The sequence below is a fragment of the Portunus trituberculatus genome, chromosome 49 (genome assembly GCF_017591435.1).
Source record: "Portunus trituberculatus isolate SZX2019 chromosome 49, ASM1759143v1, whole genome shotgun sequence".
Taxonomy (NCBI): domain Eukaryota; kingdom Metazoa; phylum Arthropoda; class Malacostraca; order Decapoda; family Portunidae; genus Portunus; species Portunus trituberculatus.
Genome location: NC_059303.1, coordinates 230,835 through 257,075, shown reverse-complemented (window position 1 = coordinate 257,075; position 26,241 = coordinate 230,835). Strand labels below are relative to the sequence as shown.

Here is a 26,241-nt window from a genome sequence, read left to right as displayed (position 1 = left end):
GACTGAGGAAGCTGGGGCTGACCACATTAGAAGAGAGAAGAACAAGAGGAGACATGATAACTATGTATAAATTGGTGAACAAGATTGACATACTGGACAGAGAGTTGATAAAGGTGACCACAAGTAATCATCTCCGAGGACATGGAAAAAGCTAATAAAGGACATCTGTCTAAATGACGTGAGAAAATACAGTTTCCGCATCGTAGCATTGATAAGTGGAATAAACTGAGCAGTGATGTCGTTGACGCGTGTGTGTCAATCAGATGAAAGAGAGATATGACAGGAATGGACAAGGAGACAGGACACAGAGAGCTTAGCTCGGGCCCTGTAATACACAAATAGGTAAATACAAATAGGTAAATACACACACGATCATTCACACCAATGGCCCTAGACAACCATTCCCTGCTAACATACACACGAGGCAAGATTCCTGACACTACACACCTCCTACCACTCTCCCTTATCTTGCCTAACATTTCCCGAAATCTTGCCACTAACTCCTCCGACCCACCTGCTCTGACATTGTTCCCACCTACGTGCAAAACTACTACACCCTCCCTCTCCATCCCCCCAACTCTCTTCTGCACCTCCTCACTCACTGCCTTGACACCTGCACCAGGCATACACACGTTCGTCCCCCTATCCCTGTCTTTCCCACAGAAAGTGCTATCTAAGTACTATCCTGAGAGTCACCCACCACACACACCTGAGGTGTGCTAGGCACAACCTCCTCCTCTCTCTCTACCCCTTCTCTCTCCTTTACTCACCACAACCACCTCATTCACTCCACTCTCACTCTCCCCCTCCCCCTCCAACAAACTGAACCTATTTTCACACTCAACAGGTTTAGTCCTATCCTCCCTAACTGCCTCCACATTCCTTCCCTGCAACCTGCCATCTCTGCCCATCCTGACTACTATCTTTCCCAGTCTGGCTCGCCTGCTCCCTCTTCCCGACTCTGCTCTTTGACAGAGGGAAGCCACTCTGTCGCCCTCAGAAGATCCAACCTTTGGAACACTGATCTCCTGCCTAATTTTTTCCACTGCCTCCCAAGCCTCTTAACCTCCTCCTTCAACTCAAAGATGAGAACTTGTTGCACTTTTCCCCTCACTTAGCTTTCTCATTTCCTCTCGCAATTCTCGGTGCTCAAGAGAAAGAATTAAATTCTCGCTCTTGAGCCTACACACCATACACTCAGAAAAGTCAACGATCTTCCTGTCATGCCCACACATCACACACACAACAAACTCGCCCAATCCCACCTCAACACGCTCTTTCACGCACTCAATCACACTCTAATATACCTCAGTAGCTACCGCTTTACTAATTTACAATCTGTTAACTCACAAGAACACTATACGTAGCTAACAAACAAATAAAACACTTGCAAGTGTATCTTTAAGTAGTGATGACGAGGTCGCTGTGCGACTGATACAGGATAACCTAGATGGGCCCTGGTGGCCCTTTGTTATCCTATTATTTATGATGATATGTTAAAAATACTTGGTGAGAGGTGGAAAAATGGTGGGGTGGCCTAAGTGAGGTCAACTAATCCTCTTTCAAGGTCAACTTGACGGTTACAAGCCTAGTCTCCTCACTCTACCAAAATACTTTTAACTCACAAACACTGATTCTAACCACTATTCCACTCTAATCTAACACTTGCAGTACACACTTTCACTTCACTAACACTCAAATGCACCACACACAGACACCAAGCACAAACATCACTCGCTAACTATAAAAACAACAGCCAAAAACGGAGCGCACACACAAAGAACAAGGACCTTATTGCTCTTCGTTCCAATAATGACAGCGACTCTTGGTACCACATTAGTGACATTACCTTTCTTTCTACCCTCGACCTTAAACCTTCGTGACTCTTGGTACGGGCCACAATATCACTGGCTGAGGAAGAATCTCGGGCGTCCTGGGCTGTTAAGAGTACATAGGATTCATGGAGGATTGAAACAAATCCAACAGGGAAGTAATGGATTCGTGATTAGTTTTATAGAATGAGGAGCACAGGGTGGAAGGAGGAAAAATCAAAAGAGGTATTATAGTCGGGGCAGAGCAGTGACCACCAGTATTCTATCCTTCAGCACCAACTGATGATTCACCATCACCTACTTCACTTTTCTGGACCACTGCTCCCGAGACGAACCCCACAGCGCCACAAGTTGAGGAATCAGCATTTCTACCGTCAGCACCAACCGATGATTCGTCATCACTTGCTTCAGTGGTCAATTGCTTGTGAGACACTGCTTCATCGGTCGAGACACCTCCACTGCGAGAGCTTCTTCCCTGGTATTGATAATTAGTACTTTTGTCTTTTATAATTAGCCTGGTGTGTTTAAAGAAAGCAATCTTGCCTTCTTCTCTGGCCTTCTCCATGAGAGGTATCTGACTTTTTCTCATTTCTTGGGATGCATGGCAAAGGTCTTCGTCTATATATATGTCTGAACCTTTCAATTTTCGAGCATTTCGCATCACTGGTTCTCGTTCGCTGAACTTATCGAATCTCGCGATAATAACACGAGAACGAAAAGGCAGCACAGGTCCAGTTCTATGAGCTCGTTCTAATTTGACAGCAGGCAACTGGAGCTTTTCTTCAATAAGCTTCGATACTGATATGGCTGTTTCTTCTTTTTCTACAATTCCACTTATGCGTAAATTATTTTGTCTATTATAGTCTTCTTGGCAATTTTGTCTTTGTTCAAGGTCCTTGATTTGTGACTTAAGATCTTCACTAGTAGCTTTATTTTCATTTGCAAACTTCCTGAGCTCTTTTACTTCACTTCGTAGATCCTTGACCTCGGCCTGAGAGAACTCCAGGCTTCGAGTTAGGTCCTGGATGGTTACCTCTGCTTCTCGTATTCTTGACTTGAGCTGGTCAACTACAAAATTCATGGTGGTATGGAAAATCTTTTCTTGAGATTCAAGCAAGACTTTAATAACTTCGGTATCCATTGCTAGGACCAACAAGTTTACAGCACGAACAACAGAGTTCCAGCACAAAAACCGAGCACAGTCAGGCACATCTAGATAGATAGATAGATGTAAGATGCGCTATTGCCTTTGCAACGGCAGCGCAATTTTCTTTTCTTGCTTCAGGGCTGGTTCAGGGCTAAGTCACTCTTTGTTTTTCTAGTTTTCCAAAGTTCTTCCACATACAGTGTATATTTTTCTATTTCACCTTCACTTACTGGGTTGAACAAAAGAACTTTTTCTAATATGGTGTCTTCTGTAATTGCATATCTGCTGCGTATGTCTTTTAGTCCTTGAAAGTGTAATAAAGTGTTGTAGTGTTTCACTTTCTCCTTCCTGGCAGATGTCACACTTTTCCTCCCCTCCACTAAACCTCTTCCTCCAGTTTAGTTGTAAAGAATTAGTTCAGCACCTGAACAATAATTCAGATTTAAATGTATTATCATATATGTTTTCTTCCTTGATTTCTTTTTTATTCATAAAGTACATATTCAACGTTGATTTTCCTTCCATTCCTGCCCTCCATTTCCTTCCTCCCCATATCCTTACTCTCTCCTTCATGTTCTCTTCAGTCATTTGATTTAATTCTTCCACATTGCTTATGTTGACTTGTTTCATATACCCTCTTATTATTCTAAGCCACTGACTTCCTTTACTATTTTCCTTCATTTCTTGTATTATTTCCCTTAATTAATCATTATTTCCTTTCAATACATGTTTTGCGTAGCATAATTTAATTTTTATATCTCTTTCTTCCATGGTGGCACTTCCTACTTCTCCTCGTAATGCCTCTACTGCCACATAATTTGGTGCTCCTAAAATATGCCTCCAAACTTTATTTTCTATTCTTTGTAGTTGTTCCAGTTTTGTTTTATTCCAGTCCACTACTGCTCCTCCTGTGAGTACACTTGGCAACACTACACTCTTCCAGTATGTTTTTCCTATTAAAATTTTATTACATGATCTTGCCGCCACTGAAAAAGCTAAGTTTGACATTTTTCTTGCCAATTCAATTTTCATTTCTTTATATTTCTTCATATGCTTTCTTTCTTCTGTAATCCTTATTCCTAGATATTTAATTTCTTTTACTACCTCAATTTCCTTTATCTTTTCTGGTTTAGGTTCTTTTCTATTAATAATCAAACATTGGCTCTTTTGTATATTGATGTTCAGCCCACATTCAGCAGAAGTCTCTGTCACTAAAGTTATCATCTGCTCCATTTCTTTCCTGCTGTTTGATAATAGAAGCCCGTCATCTGCATAGAACAATACTGGAATGTATAGTTTACTGTTTTTAAATCCCATCTGGCTTTCATTTATCTTTTTAATAATATGATTAACAAGTAGCACAAAGAGCAGTGGGGATCCTGTACACCCTTGTTGTATGCCACTGCTTACTGTGACATCCCCAACTTTCCTCTGGCCCAAGAACATCTGTGTTTTGTCATTTGTGTAGTGTTACTATAGTGTCTATTATCTTGGGGTTGCATTCATAGTATTTTAACACCTTTATTAACTCTTTTCTGTTTATGGAATCAAAGGCTTTTTCATAGTCTATAGCTGTAATTACTAATTCCAGTTTCCTTTGTTTGCTATTATCTATGCAATAGTTTAAAGTGAATAAATTATCCTCTAGTCGTCTGCCTTCTGTAAATCCTGCTTGCAATACGTTTATTTCTCCAAGTGACTTAATGTGTTCCAAGAATTTTCCTTTAATTAAATTCATAGTAAGCTTATAGTTGGTATTTGTTAAGGCTATTGGTCTGTGCTCTTTTACTTTTGGCTTATTTGTTTTGGCAATCATTACTGTTTATGATATCTTCCATTCGTCTGGTACTTCATTTTTATTTATGACATGATTTAGGCAAATTGTTAAGGCTTGCAAACACGTTGGATTTTCTTTAAACCATTTTAATATTTCTCCTTTTATCTTATCTGGACCTGGTTGTTTTCTACTTTTTATTTTACTTAGTGCACTTTTCACATCTTCTTCCCTCCATCCATCCCATCCCATTGCTTTACCTTGCTGCCACATTACTGTACCTTCTAAACTATCCATATGTTCCAGTACTTGTTTGGGGAAATATTGTATTCGGTCATCAGCAGTGTAGTTAATCATTAATTTTCCTGCACCATCAGGTTCCAAATTTCCTCTTAGTGCATCATAGCGTTTTTAAGTTTTCTGGTATTAGTATTATTTCATTTCTCCTTCCGTACACTATTCTAGGGGTTCTTTCTCTCCTTCTTATCTCAGCAGTGTATTCTTCTTTAATTTGCTCATTCCATTCTTCATTAATCTCATTTGGGTGCTTTCTGTATATTGTATTCCAATATTCTACCATTTTTTCAGGCAATACATCCCAGTCTATCCTGTTCCCTACCTCATCATAAACTGCAATTTCCTTTTCCTCCTTTTGGTTAACTCCCCTTAATTTATTTATCATATTCCACATTTTCTTTCCAGAATCCTTTGCTTCTTTAATTTCATTTAGTAATCTTTTTCTCATGTATAGTCATTTCATCCCTTATTCTCTGTTGTACTTTCCTCTTTTGTTTATTGTACAATTCCTCATAATGCTCTCTTTCGTTTATATTGCTTGCATTTCTTTTCAGCCTATTATATTTTTTTCTTAATTTAATTTCTCTCCGAATCTCTCCAGTCATCTATACTGGTTCTTCGACTGTCTTATTATCTAATAAAGTTACCTTTTTCCTATATTTCTTCTTAAGGGTTAAGTCTGCATTATCCTTTATTAGCCTTTCTAGTTTTTTCATATCTATATTTTCTCCCCTACCATTTATTTCTTCTATGTCATCCTGCATTTTTTTCAAGAATTGCTCCTTTAATATTTCACAGCCTGTTTCATAATACTCTCTCTCCAAAACTTCTGTTCGTTTCCCTTCTTGGTTTGTATCTATATTGAAAACTGACTCCAATAAACAATGATCAGACAAATCAAATATACCTTTTTCTTCATCAATGACCATAGTTTCAAAATACTTGTACATAGATTCATTAACTAACATGAAGTCAATTGCACTTCCTATGTTTCCTTGCCTCCTTGTTATCTCCCCTTCACATTTCTGATCACCATTTAATAGTATCATATTCCATTTTTCCATAATATCTAAAACTAATTTTCCATTATAATTTAAAGGTTGTGGTCCTATAAATCCAAGATGTCCATTGAAGTCTCCTAATAAAATAACCATCTCCTCGTCTATGACTTTTTCAAGTTCTTCTCCAATTTTCTTTAATATTTTTCCATTACGTTCTTTATCAGACACATCTATATATGTAAGTAGCATAATTATCACAACATTCCTTATTTTAATTTCTACTTTCAAAATATCTCAGTTATCACATTCCTTTTCATAAATATCACAGCCATCACGCTCATACATCAACACTGATAGTCCTCCTTTTTTATCATTCATATCTCTCATTTTTTCCACACACATTACTCCTTTTGAGAAATCCACCTTCTTATACTTCTGTTGTGTTTCTATCAGACATACAATGCAACATTCATTCATCTCCTCTTTCAATAGTTCTTCCACTTCAAAACTTTTTGCTCTTGTTAATCTCTGTATATTTATTAGTTTTACTTTCACTTCTCTTTTAAGATCCCTACCTAAAAATTTTTCTGCAGAAGTTTTCCACGCTTGATATACCATCCTGTTTCTCCATTCTCCTTTTTCACTTTCAGTTCCTCTCTCAAGTTCTTATCTGTCTCTCGTTCTTTTTTGGTCATATCAGGGGCTATCATAATGCTTTTTAATCTCTCACTCTCTGCATTCCTTAAGTTTTTTGCCTTCTTCAGTATATCAAATTTCTCTGTAACACCTTAATCTTACTAACAAAGGTCTAGGCTTTGGTAACTGACCTCTGCCATCACCTATCGCATTCCTCTTACCAAGTCTTATTGCCTTATCTATTTCCACATTTCTCACTCCCACTCCTATTTCAAATACTTCATTGCATCTCTCCTTGTCGTCCTGTTCTCTCTCATAACCTTGTTCCTTATCGGATTCGTGAACCCCATACAAGACAAGGTTTATTAAGCCTATTCTTTTTATCTTCTTCTCTAACAACTTCTAAAACTTTTTCTGAAATTTCTTCAATCAGGGTTTCCTCTATATTTACTCCCTTTTCTATTGATTCTACTTTACTTTACAGTGCCAGCAGTCTCTCTTGTAATTTCTCATTTTTAATCTTTAACATAACATAACATAAATAATAGGATAACAAAGGGCCACCAGGGCCCATCTAGGTTATCCTGTATCAGTCGCACAGCGACCTCGTCATCAGTACTTAAAGATACACTTACAAGTACACAATACATTATATACTAATTCTAAATATTTGGCCCATTAACAGGGCTAAGTCCTGCAGCGAAATCCTCTACAATTTGTGGTCCCCATACATGGGGATCATGTCTTATTTAACTATAGTAAATTTCTTATAAAAACTATCATGCAGTGCTATACATAATTATAAATCTAATAAATTTAAGTGCTTATCTAATCTGTTTTAAACATTGTCAAACTAGTGCTATTTACAACCGTCTCTGGCAATGCATTCCAGAAGTCTACCACTCTATGACTAAAGAAATATTTTCTTATATCTAACCTGCAGCCTTGCTTTCTAATCTTCCTGCCATGATTTCTAGTCCTATTTCCCTCCTCTAAGGTAAAGAAAGATCTCACATCTATGTAGTTTGTATCTGAGAACATTTTAAATAACTCTATCATATCCCTCTTATACATCTCCTCTCAAATGAAAACATGTTTAATTCCTTTAATCTATCTCTATACTCCAGGCGCTTTAATGCTGGTATCATCCTAGTTGCTCTTCTCTGAACTGCTTCTAACATGTTGATATCCTGCCTATAGTGGGGTGACCAGGCCTGTATGCAATACTCTAAATGGGGCCTAACATAGGAATTATATAAGCTACGCACCACTTCCTTACTTTTATAACTAACATTTCTATTTATAAAACCCAGGATCCTATTTGCCCTATTTCTTGCTTCTAAACATTGCTTTGAAAATTTCATAGTCCTGTCTATCACTACTCCTAAATCCTTTCCTTCCTCTACTGCCTCTAGCCAACATCCCTCCATCTCATAGTTAAAGTTTGTGTTGTCTTTACCTAAATGCATAACCTGACACTTATCAGAATTAAACTCCATCTGCCACCTGTCTGCCCATGCTATCAGCCTGTCCAGGTCTCGTTGTATTCTGTAATTGTCCTTTTCACCCTGTACTGCACATGCTATCTTAGTATCATCTGCAAACTTTGATACTTTGCTACTAATTCCTATATCTAAATCGTTAATGTACACCAAGAAAAGAAGAGGTCCTAGCACTGATCCTTGGGGTACCCCACTAACCACTTCCTTCCACTCAGACATTGCCCCATTTAATACTACTCTCTGTTTCCTATCAGAAAGCCATTCACTAATCCAATCAACTAACCTACCCCTATCCCATGTAGTCTCAATTTGTACACTAGCCTCCTATGCGGTACCTTATCAAACGCCTTGCTAAAATCTAGATATATAACATCTATGCTATTTCCATCATCTAACTCCTTGGTAATATATTCTAAGATATCGAGCAAATTTGTAAGACAGGACCTCCCTGATCTAAAGCCATGTTGGGTATCTCTAATTAATCTATTCTCATTTAAATGCTCCCAAATACTACCCTTAATGATTTTCTCTAGTATCTTACATACTATACTAGTTAAACTGATCGGTCTATAATTATTCGCATCATCCTTCCTACCTTTTTTAAATATTGGAGTAACATTAGCTAACTTCCAGTCCTGAGGTATCTCAGCAAACCTAAGTGATCTTTCAAAGATTAACTTAAGTGCTTCAGAAATACTGTCTACACCCTCCCTAAGTACTCTGGCATGTAGCTCATCAGGACCACTGGCTTTCCTATCGTCTAGTTCAAGAATAAATTTCCTAATAATTCCCGGTTTTATATCAATATTTTCTAAAGCTCTTAAACTACTCGTCGCACTGTTTGTAACAGGATTTCCTATTCTTTCCTAGTAAATACTGAAGAAAATTGTTCATTCAATAATTCTACTATGTCTTCATTTTGATCCACTACTACACCATCTTTTCTGAGTGGTCCAATCCTATCCTTATTTCTTTTATCACTGACCTTGTAATAACTATATAATTTTTGGGATCTTTACTCCCAGCTCTAGCTAGTTTTATCTCTGCCTGCCTTTTACTTTTTTTATAACCTTACTCAAATCATCTCTGACCTGTCTGTACCTAATCAAATCTACATCTTCCCACTTTTCTGCAACTCTCTGTATGCCCTCTTCTTCTCTCTGATCTGGCTACCTATCTCATGAGTCCACCATAATGGCTTCCTGTTTCTCTGCCTTATATCTTTGTAAGGGATACACTGCATCACTATACCCTTTACTACAACCTTAAAAATATCCCACATCTCCTGTGCAGTTTTAATTCCAAAACTATCTTCCCAGTTTACCTCTCCTAATAACTGACGTAACCTACCATAATTGCCTTTCTGATAGTTTGGGACTCTAGTCTTATTCACTATATTATCCCTACTGGAATTAATGATAAATCTAATTATATGATGGTCACTGTTTGCTAAAGTCTCTCCTACCTCAACTTCCTTTAAACAATGCTCAATATTTGTTAGTACTATGTCTAAAACCTTCCTCCCCCTAGTAGGTTTATCTACCATCTGCACTAAATAGTTATCCTGAAAACTTTCCATAAACTTATTTTCACTAGCATCTCCTACCATCCTCTCCCAGTTTACTGACTTAAGATTAAAATCCCTAAGATAATTGTCTGACTAGTACACCCCTATTTATCTCATCTACCATAAGGTTGTCTACATCTGCTGACTGGTTAGGTGGCCTATAAAAAGCTCCTACTCTAATAACCTTACTTTTGTTTACTCTAACATCCAGCCATAAGGACTCTACTCTGTTATCTACCTTAATACCATTAACCTGACTGGAAATGAAGGATTTTTTTACATAAATAACTACTCCTCCGCCTATCCTACCAATTCTCTGGTGTAAATACATAATGTATCCATCTACTTCATATTCTTTCCTATTTTCCTAAACTTTTCCTCATTTACCCATGCCTCTGTGACACATACAACATCTAAGTCCTCCTCAACTATATAACTAGATAACTCGTCCTTCTTGTTCCTAAGACTCCTGGCATTTACATAAAAACATTTAAGTCCTGCTACCTTCCTAGATGCTGTCTCCTTATTTGGAATCCTAATCTTATTCTCTCCTATTTGCACCTGGAAATCTTTCCTAATCTTTTCACTATCTCTGTTTATCCTATCTAATTTATGTCTAGCATCTTTCTTCTGGAATGCATTTGCTACCTCACCCCCTACACTCCATCCCAACTCCCCCTCCAGACATCCACTCAGCACATCCACACCCTTCCTACTCAGATGCACACCATCCCTAGCATACAAATCCCTTCGCCCATAGAACCTATCCCATACATCCACAAAGCTGACACCCACATCCTTACACATCCCTTTTACCCGATCATTCACACCAATGGCTCTAGACAACCATTCCTGCTAACATACACACGAGGCAAGATTCCTGACACTACACACCTCCTACCACTCTCCCTTATCTTGCCTAACATTTCCCGAAATCTTGCCACTAACTCCTCCGACCCACCTGCTCTGACATCGTTCCCACCTACGTGCAAAACTACTACACCCTCCTCTCCATCCCCCAACCCTCTTCTGCACCTCCTCACTCACTGCCTTCACACCTGCACCAGGCATACACACGTTCGTCCTCCTATCCCTGTCTTTCCCACAGAAAGTGCTATCTAAATACCTAACCTGAGAGTCACCCACCACACACACCTGAGGTGTGCTAGGCACAACCATCCTCCTCCTCTCCTCTACCCCCTTCTTTCTCCTTTCACTCACCACAACCACTTCATTCACTCCTCTCACTCTCCCCCTCCCCCTCCAACAAACCGAACCTATTTTCACACTCAACAGGTTTAGTCCTATCCTCCCTATCTCCACTTTCCTTCCCCTCACAACCTGCCATCTCTGCCTATCCTGACTACTATCTTTCCCAGTCTGGCACGCCTGCTCCCTCTTCCCCACTCTGCTCTTCCCGACAGAGGGCCAAGCCACCCTGTCGCCCTCAGAAGGTCCAACCTTCGGCCTAACACTGATCTCCTGCCTAATTGTTTCCACTGCCTCCCCAAGCCTCTTAACCTCCTCCTTCAATTCAAAGATGAGAACTTCGTTCGCACTTTTCCCCTCACTTAGCTTTCTGATTTCCTCTCGTAATTCTCGGTGCTCAAGAGAAAGAACTAAATTCTCGCTCTTGAGCCTACACACCATACACTCAGAAAAGTCAACGACCTTCCTGTCGTGCCCACACATCTCACACACAACAAACTCTCCCAATCCCACCTCAACACTCTCTTTCACGCACTCAATCACACTCTGATATACCTCAGTAGCTACCGCCATACTAATTTACAATATGTTAACTCACGAACAAATAAAAATACTAGGTGACAGCAGGGTGGGGGAACCGCGGTGGTGGGGGGGCCTAAGTGAGGTCAACTAATCCTCTTTCAAGGTCAACTTGACGGTTACAAGCCTAGTCTCCTCGCTCTACAAAAAATACTTTTAACTCACAAACACTGATTCTAACCACTATTTCACTCTAATCTAACACTTGCAGTACACACTTTCACTTCACTAACACTCAAAAGCACCACACACAGACACCAAGCACAAACACCACTCGCTAACTATAAAAACCACAGCCAGAAACGGAGCGCGCACACAACTCGTCCACTCGCCACCACAGCTACCGAAACACCTTTAGAATCATATTCTCTTCTTTTAATTCTCTCACCATTGTTTTCATCTCTCTTTGTTGCCCTCTGCACATCCTACAGTTCTATGCAACTATATCCCTTAGCTACACAATCTTCTCATACTCCTTTGCGGTCACCTGTTCACAGCCGCAATGGAACCACCGATCACAGACCTCACACATAAGACCATTTTGATTCCCTCTCATCTTCACTTTACAGGTTCCACAATTATCATTCTCTCCCTGCTGTATCACTTCTTCCTCTTTACCTTCACGAGACCTATCACTTAGGTTTTTCCCTCCATTGTTGGCCTTCGTGGCCTCACAATTCCTGCATATCTCTTCGGTGTTTATCTTTCCGTCAAAACCACATCTGCACGTCTTCTTCTTTGCTCCTCTCCCTCCTTCTTTATACATGATTCACTTGGTACTTTACCACATATAGTCGTAATTTCCGCATAAACAGCCAGACCGCCAGCTGTAGCTGATGCCTTCTCGTGTCAACCATGCCAAGAGCAGCATGTCTGCTCACCACCACAGCCTGTGCGTGTGTGTGTGTGTATTTACCTAGTTGTACTAAGTCCTCGTTATACGGTAGTTCTTTATCCGGTAAATTCACAGTTACGGTATTTGGAAATTACTACCCTCGATTCGATATACGGTAAGAAAAATTCAGATACGGTATCCACTCATATCATCCGAGAGGGCCCAGCGCGGGCCCGCGGGGGGAGCAGGGATGATGACGTCATCCACGCCATACCTCCTCCTACACGAGGAATGTTTACCCATGATCCGGGAACAAGCTTTGGCTAAACTGTGATCCGGTGTCCCGTGATATAGTGTGGCTGTGACAGTGTTTAGATGCGTCTTCTGCGCATGCGCGATCCGGGAGTAGACGACGCCGCGGCTTGCTGTGACATGTGTGGCATGGAAACATCCAACCGGATTATGGAGTATGACATACATTTCAAGGCCCATGTTTAGTGTATCATTGAAAAATGAGCTATATTAACACTGTTTTCAGTCACAGCATATTTTAGGCCACCCATATCAAACAAATAGTGATATTTCTGCTCTTTGGTTCTTTTTCTACCATAGTGAGGCACTAGTCTTTCCACCGATACATGCTGAAAGCCAATGGCTACTGTGATATTAAAAAAAAAATCGAATTGTTTAAATTCATACAATATCACTTGTCACATTCTGCCATAGCTATAGGCATGACATAATATAAAGTGTCTGTCGTTCGCTCCCGGGCCGCGCATGCGCAGAAGACGCACCTAAACACTGTCTCGGGCCACACTTTGGCATGTGACACCGGCTCAGCAAGTTCCCGGGTTTCAAGGTTCCGTTCTGATGGTGAACTTGCTGACGCTACGCGGGAACTCACGACTGGACGACGATTTGCCGCTTGCTCTCCTCGTGTGTTGACAAGTGTTTAAAATTATGGAGAACGAGTTATTGTGGCCCAGGAGTGTTATCAGATATTTGTGCGAACTGGTAGAAGGGCACAGATTCCTCTGGGACCCACAAAATGTGGACTATCCCAAGCATAAACTCAGATTGAAAGTGTTTGGTGAGATAGCCCAGGAAATCAAGGCTCAATACCCAGCGATGACCACTTTGACTGCAGGTAAGGCTCCTTCACAGTATTTCTGTAATGTATATCATTTAAAGAGACGTTTAGGTACCCGTGCAGCCAAATATATAGATATAGGTATGATGATTAGCCAGCTTGAGTAGACGTATTAAGTACATTGCACAATTAGGTATTGCATATAAAACTACTGTTTGGGCAGGCATTTTCTATCACAAATTTAAAAGTTCAAATGTTTTATATTTTCAAACGAAACTATATTTATTCGGGAGATTTTGATGTGCAGTGAATGAAAACCTTAGATGTTTTGATCAAGATATCTCAACCAAACTTAACCTAACCTACCCTAACCTAACCTCCTCAGAACTGCTACTAATTTTGGCAAATATTTACTTTGGAGGCAAAGCCATATACAGCAGGGTTGATATTTCCCTCAGATTTATTCTTCTAGACAAGCTTAGGCATAGTGGAACAACGGTGTTGGTCTGGGGACATGCTACTCAAGAGAAGTGCTGAGATGAATTTTGAGTATTTTAGAATGGTAAAACTGACTTGTATCTACTCCAGTCCACCTTGGCATTAATGTAAAATTTTCCTAAAACTGAACAGTATTGCTGGTGTCCAGCTGCTGGATGCAGATATTGTTAGGTTAGGTTAGTTTAGCTAAGTTAGGTTGAAATGCTAGCAATGAGATAAAAATCAAGATTAAGATGGCCACTATCACAAGAGCAATAGGGAGGCACACTTTGCTAGCCAAGGGGATTGCACCACCCTGGACCAAAAACAATTTTTTTTTTTTTGTAGGCAAGAATATTTCAATGTTGTGGCAGCCCTGATACACATACAGTAATGTGAAATTGGCAGTAAGCCGTCACAAAGCTTTCTTTAAACAATCCTCACTGATGACATATCTTGGGGAATGTATCCAATGACATAACTATCCTTACCTAACCTAACTTGTCATTCCTAATCCAGCCTAACCTGATAATCATTTGTGATGGAAAATGCATTCCAAAATGTGTACTTACTAATATTTAGTTTTTATCACCCCCTGTGCACTAATTGCTGTAAAATTTCAGGGCACTTAGTATTTATTGTCTGTGCTAATTATGATGTCTAGTAATTTCATATCAAATGAAACTCCACTCAAGGAAAATATACTAAACAATATCCTTAAAGAATATACATTTTACCAAAAGTTAGACTAGCTGTCATGAATAATGCAGCATATACATACAACTGAATATGGAATTGATTTAATTGTTTTATTAAAAAAATATATTGCTCATTACAGATCAAGTTCGTGCTAAATTTAAGAAGCTGAAGGCATACTTTCTGCGAGAGCACAAAAAGATACAGTCAGCACCAAGTGGCTCAGCAGGCAAGGCACCTACAAAATGGGAATATTACGACTGCCTTGCATTCCTAAGTCCAAGTGAGGAGCTCACAACAGAGGCAAGCTATTTTATAGTGTGCTTCAAAACTCTGATTGGGGTGATAATGGTACTATCATAAGATTTTCCTATAATAATTATGTAATGCCATAATAATATTTATAAGTTTCAATCACATAACGGTCCAATGGTTTACTCAGTTTTATTGCAATCATAGGAAAACTTGTTTTTGGTTACCCACACACACACACACACGAGCAGAAGCACACATCATCAAAAGTCATATGATCTAATTTATTCATAAAACAGGATTAAAGAGAACATAATGTCAATGAGGATGGTTATTTGTGTATTTAGTATTCACCTAGTTGTATTTTATTACAGGAGGGGAGCCTATGCTCGTGCTGCCCCGTCTCTGTATCTCACTTTGTCTAATTTTTTCTTTAAGTATTGACTTTCCACACACCGCCTCCTTATTCAGCCCATTTCAAATGTCTTATCACTCTATGAGGGAAGCTGTTTTTCATGAAGGACTCTTTGCCTCTGATTATCACCCTCATTGTTCTTCCAGTTAGAAAATCTTCCATCCACTCCAGTAATGTTCCTGTTATTCCCCCTCTATTTTCAATTTTTTTATTAATTTTCTCATGTCTTTTTCTTATCCAAAAATACACTGTCAACCCATCTATCTCTTTCTTGTGTTATGTCTATGATTACAGAGCAAAAGCATATTAGGTTTGTTACACATGATCTTCCTATCCTAAATCCAAATTGCCCATCATTAATTATATTATTCTCTTCCAAATGCTTCTTGGTCCATCTTTCCTTGATCACATTTTCACAAATTTAAGCTATGGTACTTGTTAATGACACCAGCCTTATTTGGACATGTCATACTGTAGGTTCGTTAGGAATTCAATAGGAGAACAAATGATTTGGGGTGGAAAAATGTTTATAAACATTGCATTATCAGGATTAATTTAGGTGTGTGGTGAGCAGATTTATCATTTGTGTCTGTTGTGTTATCCTACTGACTTTTTTTCCTTAACTTACAAAAATACAGTACTGTTATCAGTAATACAGCATATTTTTTTTTTCAACAGGAACCTTCATTACCCATGCCAGAATTTCCACCTGAAGAGTCATCCATCTATTTAGTTGAAGAAGCCAGTATATGTGAGGGACTTGAGGAAACTGGTTTTGAAACGGACCAGATCAGTCATTCCACTGAACAAGCCAAACAGGTGACTGCAAATGATCTTGCTGATGCCTTGAGGACATTCAGTAAGAAACACAACCCTGGGTCACTTACAAGTTCAGCTTCATCATCCCTTCTGACAACTCCATCATCATCTAGTCCAGTTTTGTCAGCAGCTGAAGGCCAGCCTAGGTGTTTGTCTTCGAATGCCATGAAGAGGAAACGAGCCAAGGCATATGATTCAGCACTAGAAGTTGCATTACAAATGAGTGCGCAAGAACCACCGACCCCTTCATTCTCCAAGTGTGCTGGGTCAATGATTGAAAATATCATAAATCTAGTTCCATCACACATGCAGTATGAACTTAGTTTTGCTATTTTGAATAGTGCTCAAAAGGTATATGAGGATTTTGTAAAAAAAAAAAATTTGTAATAACATTTTTTAGCATTTGTACATTTATAACATTTTCTGTCATTATTGCATTCAGCTGATATTTTTGGTTAAGTAAAATAAGTCCATAAGGTTGTCTCTTTATTTCCTTGCCTCTTATAATGTAATGCACTTGAAAAGTGTGCATAAACTCTCTCCACCTCCTGCCACCCTCTACCCGAACTGACACACACACACACACACACCTCTTCACACTAGATAATAGAGATGGCTGGGTGGTTACAGCATATTTAAATATAAAAAAGGCTTTTGATACAGTCCCACATAGCAGGCAAGATATATGGAGTAACATAGAAAATATTATCTAATGTTAGAGTTGCATTTAATTATATGACAAGGACATGATGACAAAATTACTACTGGCATAATAATACCTAAATTAGAGTATACAGCAGTGGTGTTTTCATCTAACCTATTGAAAGATATAAGGAATCTAAAAAGGATACAGAGTACAGCTACAAAGATGGTGCGTGAAGGACATTGGAAAGAATAATTTTCCACATAGAACAGTGGAAAAGTGGAGAGCTTTAAATGAGGAGGTAGTTGCAGCACAATGTGCAAAACTTTGAGCAAAAATTAGACAAATGGAGATATGGAGACAGGTCACTATGTAAAATGCACACACATACAAAACACAAACATTTATGCATAGCCTAGTGTAGAAAGCACATTACATCTTGCCAAGGTACTTTACCTTCATTATTGAAGTATTGCTTTAAAGTTTCTCTGACTCCCTTGGCATCTTGTGCATGACCTCTAGCTAATAATGGCAGCCTTTCAAGTCCACCATGTGGATGCTGGTGCCACTGACCTCTATGCAACTCTACATTTTGTCCAGGCGAATCCACTCCCGAAGTGCACCTGGGTCTTCTAGCGACAACTCCCTCACCAGTCGGAAGTACACGCTCTCCTGACGCCTCCTTGATAGCCAGGGACGTGTCCAAACACGGGGTTGTTCATCCCGTTCCCTCATCAGACATATGGCAAGAATGAAGTGGCCCCATTGCTGTCGGGTGAGGCCTTGTTGTCGTCGATTGTTGTTGTTGTTGTTTTCGGGCTTCGACGATCCCACAGATCCTATGAGCCCTGGTGGCGGCCTGTGAGGTGATCACAGGCGGGGTAGTTGTTCACACTTCTTCAGGAAGACGCAGGTGAGGCGGATAACCGCAGCTTAGTGTGAGGAATAGACGCCTGCCGCCGCCAGCAGGGTGGGCAGGTCAAAGGTAGACACACCCAAGGCAGCAAGGTGATCACGAAGCACAACACGGTGGGAGTGGAAGCGGGGGCAGTGTAAGAGGAAGTGTTCGATGGTTTCCTCGACCGTCCTGCACCAGGGGCAGTAGGGGTCCGGTGATAGACCAAGGCGATGCAGGTGTGCTGTGAGTCTTGTGTGGCCCAGACGGAGGTGGGTGAGTGCTACATCTAGGATGCGGGACTGTTTCCTGACCCAAGGCTGTGGAGAGGAGTCGCTACGGTAAAGGCCCATAGAGGTGACTCGAGTGCGTTGTTGAGTGAAGAGTCCCAGGATGAGTGGCAGAGGCGAGATAAGAGCCGTTTGGCAGAATGAAGCTGGAGGGGTAGGGGGGTAATGTTTACATGGGTTAAGGCCATCTTGGCAGCAGCATCCACCACCTCATTCCCCCGGATGCCGCTGTGGGAAGGCACCCACTGGAAGGTGATATCCCACCCAGTGTTCAGGAGATGGAGGAAGGTGTTCTGGATGGAGTGGACGAGGGTTGTGGCGGAGGATGGCTGCCGGGACAGGAGGAGAGAGAGAGATGAGCGGGAGTCGGTGTAAATTATCACGATGGACTTCGGGTGAGAGGTGTGAAGGTAGATGAGGGCCTGGAGAAGGGGAAAGAGCTCCGTGGTAAGGACATCTGTGTACTCAGGAAGCCTCCATGTCTTACAGATAGCTGTATTGGCGTCATATATAGCTGCTGCCGAGGAGGACAGGGAAGCATCTCTGGAGCCATCCGTGTAGATCTTGAGGTGGTGGTGATAAATGGACCGGTCCAGCTGTTGGAAGTGGGCTGCTGCTAATCCACTCACAGATGGTTTGGGAGGAAGCCCAGGAACGTGGAGAGCAAAATTATGGGTGACGTCCAGCCATGAAGGAAAAGGTGAGTAGGGATTGACAGGCTGTGGAGGTGGTGGTGGTAAGTGGAGAATGGCTAGGCTGAGCAGGGCACGCACTATTAGTGGTTGACGGGCAGCGGGGAGCCATACAGGAGCTTGCTGATCGACCCCTGAGTTGGAGTGTAGGGTAGAGAGGGGGTGGAAGGCAGGCAGGCCCAGTATCCTGTAGTATTATTGGCACAAGGTCATCCGTCTGTGAGTGTCTAGTGGAGGAATACCACTCTCTGCTTGTAGAGAAACAACTGGGGAGGAACTCATGGCCCCCATAGAGATCCTCAAGGCAGCGTTTTGAATGGGGTCAAGCTTGAGGAGGTTGGAGTAGGCAGCTGACCCATAGAAGCAGCTGGCATACTGCATTTTGGCCCTGATGGTGGTCTTATAGTAGTGGAGGAGCAGGTCACGACTGGCTCCCCAGCGGATGCCAGCTATTTGCTTCATCACATCGAGGCGTTTGTTGCAGGAGGTGCGGAGGTAACTGATGTGATTTACCCAGGAGAGGCGAGGGCCATCTAGCCGCAGTCCGAGGAGGGTGTGTGAGGTTGAGTATGGAACAGCATCTCCACTTAAGTTGATGGTAGGTGGAGTTGGAAGCTTTTTCATGGTAAAACACATGGGAGAGCTCTTTGAGGCACTGACTTGTAGCCCCCAGGTTGTCATCCATGCACCCAAGGCAGTGGCAGCCTCCTGCAGGTGGTCCTGGGCCTCGGAGAGTGTGGGTGCTCGACTGACGATGGAAATGTCATCAGCATAGAGGAGACGGTGAGAGTGGGTAGGTCAGAGAGAAGAACATTGAACAGAAGGGGGCTAAGAATGGATCCCTGAGGTACGCCACGATGAATTCCTTGGGAAGGTGACAGTGATGCACCAACAGCCACTTGGAATGAGCGACCGGTGAGGAAGTCGCGCACCCAGGCAAGGGTGGTGCCAGTGATGCCCATGAGTGCCAGCTTGTATAGGATGCCCTCATGTGGTGCAGAATCAAATGCTTTTTCAGGGTCAGCGAGTGGGGTAGAATCATCATCAGAAAATGGGATGTTCTGAGATACGAACTTGCCCTCCATGGAGCAGAGAAAGGACATGGTACTCTTGGGAGAGGAGCGGAAGGAGAGACTGGAGCAGTGCAGGTCCCATGCATTTCGCTTTGCCTTGAGGATGGTCTTGGCACAGATGGCGTCCAGGCGGCAGTAAGCACGGCCAGCCTGGATAGTGGGGGTCCTACGCCACTGATTCCAAGCCTGGCGACGGTCCTGTACTGCCTGCACGCAGGCTGCATCCCACCAGGGCTTCCCAGGGCGGCGTGGATGACGACGGGTGATGAGTGGGAAGGCAGCTGTGCCAGCCTCGGACAGCACCCCAGCAATGGTTGTTGCGGCTTCATCCAGGGGGATATGTTGGGTGTCCAGTGAGGAGGGAAGCACAGCCACGTACTGGGGCCAGCCAGAAGAATTGAGCCTCCAGCGAGGCATGCAGCCAGGTTGGGGCTGTGGGGAGACTTGTGGGAGGGAGGCGAGGAGAGGGAGGTGGTCGCTGCCCATGTAAGGTCCAGTGCAAAAGGTGGAGTCCTTGAAGGTAAGGTCTCCAAGGAACAGGTCGAGCACCGAGGCGGCACCAGTATGGGGATGAAACCTGGTCGCTAGTCCGGGAGGGCTGAGGAGGGAGACATGTTTCAGATCTAACAAGGCTTGGAAGAGAGCATTGCCAGATGTGTTGTGGTGGTGAGATGACAGGTCAGGCTCCCAACATGTATGATGGGCGTTAAAGTCCCCCATTATAAGCACTGGAGGCTGCAGGGCGGAGAAGTAGTGCATAAACTCTCGGTGGCCAGCTGTACCCCCAGGATTGTAGCAGGCTGCCACCGTGAGCCAGCCACCACCAAGTCCAACCCTGGCCGCAACAACCTCCAGACTCCTATCTTGAGACTGAGGGATAGGGAGAGGCGATGAGATGAGGGAGTCATGGATGGCGAGAAGGACACCTCCTCCACGTCCTTGACCACGATCTTTACGGATGATGTTGTATCCCGGAAAGGAGAGAGAAAGATGAGGGGGAAGCCAGGTCTCACATATGCCGACCACAGATGGGAGGGTGTCACCTAAATGGGTTTCTAGTTCCTGCGTTTTTCGGAGAAGGGATCGGGTGTTCCACAACATAAAGGAGAGGGCCATTATGGGAAGAAGGTAGTCAGGATTGTGGAGACAGAGGGCCAGAGGGTGGTGATAATGTCCGGGAAAGACACTCCTTTCTGGTAGAGGTGGTAGCCATGCCAAAGGAGGTCGAGGATGCTAGGGAGGAGCTCAGATACAGAGGGAGACGTACTGACAGTGGCTGTAGGAATGGTGGAATCCAGGGGTGGAGAGGAGGGTCGAGAAGGTGGAGGTAGGCTAGAATACTGGCCAGGTGCTTGACGAGGGTGATGGTGGGGTGTCTGTGGGTGACGAGCATTCCTGGGAGGGTGGTGGACCTCGGCCTCAACCGTGACAGGCAGGAGCCCCGGCTCAGCATCAGGTATCGGGGTGGGCGGAGGAGGCTGTACAGCCGATCGCCTACCTGGCTTCCTCCGATGGTGGGCAACATGGGTAGCAGGTGGTGTAGGGATGTGAGGAGTGGGCATGGTTTCCTCTTCCTGGGCGACATTAGCGGCTTCAATGGGTAGGTCTTGCAGAGCAGCATACCTGTTCCCTGTGGCAACGGAGGCGAAGGAACACCCCGGCTCAATAACCCGAGCAGCTGAGCGGGTTGGGATGGTAGGAGAAGGGGTGGCTGTTGTAGGAGTCCGTCGCTGTGGTCGGGGCAACTGGAGGGCCCTCAGCTGCTTGTTAATTTCAGGAAGGGGTTTGCCTTCACTCGCCAGGCGGGTGTACAGCTGCTGGGCATGGAGGTTATGGGGGCAATGAAGTGACCGGGGCCCATGGGAACCTCGACACTGGAAACAGTGGAAGGGCTTGCCACATACCTCGTCCTTGTCACCTTTTCGGGAGGGGTGGGTGCCACTGCAACCGGCACAGCGGACCGAGGACCTGCGGGTGTTGATGGAGTGCCCTAACATAAGGCACCCTGGGCAGCGCAGGAGGGGGAGGAGAATGGGGCATGGGTAGAACACCAGCTGATCGATGGCTACCTTGCTGGGTGGGGAACCTCTCACCTTGAGTCTGAGCCACTTCCCTGTGGCGAAGCGTGGCAGGCTGTGGGGTGGAAGCCAGGTGAGTTCCACCACCTCATTTCCCTCCAGGACACGGAAGCCATCCCGGACCTCCTCAAGGGTGGTGTCGTCCGCCAGGGGCCCCACCTTGGCGTAGTGGTAGGTACCGCTATCCCGGTCTGCTCTGCGGCACGTAACAGGCCTCTCACCTAGGGTGAAGGAGGGCGACTGTAGCATGGGGACCTTGGGAGGTGTGGGCCCACACCGCCACTATCAGGGATGAGCCATTCCCTAGGATCGAGTCTCCCCTCGAGGATGTATTTCCCGAAGGCGGAGTCGTGGAGGACGCGAGAGACCTTGGCCGGGTTGGCGAAAAGACGCCCCCCTTCCGTACCTCGGAGCAGGAACGAGGCCTTAACGTACTCGTCCGGGGCTTGGGGATGATCTTGGGCAGTGCAGCAGCGGGACCTTCCCGGGATGTCGTCAGGGGGTGTATCTGGCTGCCCACGCTTGCCCGGAGAGATTGAGTCCCGCATGTCGACGTCCACTTCCATCGCGGGAACTCGTCGTGGCAATTTCCTTTCGCTTATGTTACCTCGAGAGTGAGAGAGAGGTTAGCCGTCTCACACCGGGACACAAAGGAAGGCAGAGCAGCTGAAGCAGCGGGCAAACCGGTGAGCTGTTGCCTTGTACAGGAGAGCGGGGGAGAGGTGTGGTCAGTGCGGTGTCCCGGGAGAGAATCCTCGTCGATTGTGGTTGATGTGGTGTGCGTGGCTCGGCATGGTGGTGCTTGTAAACAAACACTTGAGTTGACCACCAGGGTGCTTGATCTTGATCTTGTCGCGATATCGGTCTGCCGTCTCAGGAATAAACTTCAGTACCGTGTGAACATCCGGTGGAATAAATTCCCGGAACATTGGAAAACTTGTTCCCGGAACATGGGTAAACATTCCTCGTGTGAATCGCGCTTACTCACAGTACTTATACTCGTTGGTACTGACCCTTGGAATCTCTTATCTCTTCCCTCCCCCCCTTTTTTTAACTGCATTACATATTACTTACATGCATTACTAATTAGATGAATAAATGGAATATTAAAGGGTCTATTGTAAGCACAAATATATTCATAATAATTATGGCAATCATTTAAAGCCTACTACCAGCGCTGGATCATGGAACAACACAGATGGGCCTGGCAAGCCCACTATCAGAGAATGGTGGAAGTCGTATAACATCAAGCACGCCTTAGGTAACATCAAGTCATCTTGGGACAATGTGAAGACGTCTACCATGAACTTGGCATGGAATAAACTTCAATAAAGTATGGCCAGAATACGCGCATGACTTCCCAGGCTTTGCTGAAGACGACATCGGTGCGATCAGAAATGACATAGTAAATTTGTCCCATAGGGCTGGTTTCGATGAAGTTGATGATGTTCAACATCTTTTGGAAAGTTATGCTGAACCTCTCTCAAATGATGAACTTACAGAACTAGACAAGGTATCACAGGAGGCAGAAAAAGAGGGAAACCTGTGCATGGCCTGGACATCAAAACTTTAGAAAATGTCTCGGTGGTATCGAAAGAGCTCTGGAAACCCAGAAGGCATGTGACCCAAATCCTACCAGGAGAAGCAAAGTGGCTCATGACGTATAAAAAAAGTGTCAGGATTTATCAAGAAATCTATGATGAAAAAACAAGAAAAACCAAACAGTCCTCCATCAGTCGCTCTACTCGTTCTTCAAGCCAGTCAGACATGCCGTCCCTGTCACGCCTGCCAACCCTGCTACAGTGAGCCCTTCCACATTCGCTGCCGATGGTTCTACAGCTGGCCCTTCCTCAATATCCTCTATCTTCAAACCATTGAAACGTGCCGACCCTGCTACAGCTGGCCCTTCCACATCTGCTTCCGACAGTGCAGACGACAATGTCTTATCCCTGTCTGCCCACTCAGCGGAAGATGAGTATAGGGCTGAAATCCCTACTGTCTCTTAGCCTTGGGAGGGACATCATCTGATAGAATACATGGCGATTGAAAGGTAAATAAGAAAAAAAAAAAGTTTATATCTTTTGTGCAGTACTTTACTTTTTTTTTATTATTATTATTATTTTCATGTATTTTAATTTCTGTAGGGGTGACTTTTGACGTGCTGGAACGCATTCCCTATTATTACATGTTATGATGGGTTCGGTATACGGTAAATTCAATTTGCGGTAAGGTTTACAGGAACGCATATGTACCGTATAACGAGGACTTACAATATTTACCTAGTTGTAGTTTTACAGGGCTTGGGCTTTACGTTCGTGTGGCCCCGTCTCCATATCTACACTTATGCAATTTTTCTTAAAAGCTATGCACACTCTTTGCTGACACCACTTCCTCACTCAAATACATCTGTGCGGGAAACTATTTTTTAACATCTCTCAGACATCTTCCCTTCCTAAGTTTTTTACTATGTGATCTTGTGCTTCGAATGTCATATTCTTCTCTCAGGATCGGCTTCTTATTATCCACTTGATCCATTCCGTTAATCAATTTATAAACTTGTATCAGATTCCTTCTCCCTTCTCTGTTCCAGGGTTGGTAGATCCATAGTCTCCTCATATGTCATCCCTTCAAATTCTGGAACCATTCTTGTAGCCATTTTTTGTAGTCTCTCCAACTTCCTTATGTGTTTCTTTTTATGGGGCGTCCACACAACTCCTGCATATTCCAATCTGGGTCTTATTATAGTACTTACCAATTTCTTCATTATTTCTTTGTCCATGTAGTGAAATGCTAATCCAATATTCCTTAGCAAATTATGTCTCTCTGAAAATTCTATCAGTATGGCTTACCGGTTGATTGTTTTCTTCCATCGTCACTCCCAAGTCCTTTTCCTTTTTTACTTTTTCTAGTTCTACTCCATCTCCTATCTTATAGATTCCCACTGGTCATCTTTCACTCTTTCCCATTTCGATGACATGGCTTTTGTGTGTGTGTGTGTATTCACCTAGTTGTAATTTTACAGGGCCTGGGTATCATACTCGTGCGGCCCCGTCTCCATATCTACACACATCCAACTTTCCTTTAAAACTATGCACACTCCTCGCTGACACCACCTCCTCACTCAAACCATTCCACACCTCCACACATCTTTGTGGGAAACTATATTTCTTCACATCCTTCAAGCATATTCCCTTGGCTATCTTTTTACTATGCGATCTCGTAGTTCTATTTAAGTTTTCCTCTCTCAACATCATTTGCTCATTATCCACTTCATCCAGTCCGTTCAACAGTTTATAAACCTGTATTAAATCTCCTCTTTCTCTTCTTTGTTCCAAGGTAAGCAAATTCATTTCTTTTAATCTCTCCTCATAGGTCATTTCTGCCAATTCCGGAACCATTTTTGTTGCCATTCTCTGCAATCTCTCCAACTTCCTTATATGCTTCTTTTTATAAGGGGACCAAACCACTCCAGCATATTCCAATCTTGGTCTAATTACCGTACTAATTAATTTCTTCATCATATCTTTATCCATATAATGGAAGGCTAATCCAATATTTTTATCAAATTATACGTTTCTCCAAACATCTTATCAATATGAGCCTCAAACTGCCCATGGTCTTGTATTATCACTCCCAAATCCTTTTCCTTTTCCACCTTTTTCAACACTACTTCTTCACCCATCTTATATGACCCTCTTGGCCGTCTTCCACTCTTCCCCATCTCCATCACATGACTTTTGCTCAGATTAAATTCCATTTGCCACCTCTTGCTCCACTCCCAAATCTTATCCAGATCTGCCTGTAAAATTTCACAATCTTCTTCACTCTTCACACACCTACACAACTTCGCATCATCCGCAAACAAATTAATATAACTGTTTACTCCCTCTGGCATGTCATTAATATATACAAGGAAAAGTATTGGTGCCAGCACTGAGCCTTGTGGGACTCCACTCTCCACCACCAACCAGTCCGACTTTGCATCCCTTATTACCGTTCTCATCTCCCTCCATCTCAAGTAGTTTTCCATCCACTTTAACACTTTTCCTTTCAGTCCTCCATAAATCTCTAATTTCCATAGCAGTCTCATGTGAGGTACCTTGTCAAAAGCTTTCTTTAAATCCAAATATACACAGTCCATCCATCCTCTCTCTCTTGTATTTTGTCAACCACTCTTGAATAAAAGCTCAGTAGATTTGTTACACATGACCTCCCTTTCCTAAAGCCAAATTGATGATCCGATAATAACTTATGATCCTCCAGGAACCGTATCCAATATTTCTTTATCACCCTCTCACAAATCTTACCGACCACACTTGTTAGAGACACAGGTCTATAGTTAAGAGGCTCTTCCTTACTGCCTCCCTTATAAATGGGCACCACTTCAGCTCTTTTCCACTCTACTGGTACTTCCCTGTTTCTAATGAACACCTTATAATATC

The 26,241-nt window shown here is 43.0% G+C and overlaps 1 protein-coding gene across 2 annotated transcripts; it reads left to right on the top strand.

Annotated features, from left to right (window-relative positions):
- The first annotated feature begins 13,185 nt into the window (after window positions 1–13,185).
- Window positions 13,186–16,604, top strand: LOC123499319. 2 transcript variants are annotated; one of them, XM_045247140.1, is made up of 3 exons: window positions 13,186–13,526; window positions 14,785–14,993; window positions 15,988–16,604. In XM_045247140.1, exons 1-3 carry the CDS (start codon window positions 13,340–13,342, stop codon window positions 16,513–16,515), a joined length of 924 nt encoding a protein of 307 aa, XP_045103075.1. In that variant the 5' UTR covers window positions 13,186–13,339; the 3' UTR covers window positions 16,516–16,604. The 2 variants fall into 2 exon arrangements, with proteins under 2 accessions (XP_045103075.1, XP_045103076.1); XM_045247141.1 differs by having other exon boundaries at window positions 13,187–13,526; window positions 14,785–14,945.
- The last annotated feature ends 9,637 nt before the right edge of the window (window positions 16,605–26,241 follow it).

Coding starts and splice junctions, on each gene's coding strand:
- LOC123499319 (XM_045247140.1), top strand. CDS start 13,340: ATGGAGAACGAGTTATTGTGGCCCAGGAGTGTTATCAGATATTTGTGC. Junction 13,527..14,784: donor GATGACCACTTTGACTGCAG/GTAAGGCTCCTT, acceptor TGCTCATTACAG/ATCAAGTTCGTGCTAAATTT. Junction 14,994..15,987: donor CTCTGATTGGGGTGATAATG/GTACTATCATAA, acceptor TTTTTTCAACAG/GAACCTTCATTACCCATGCC.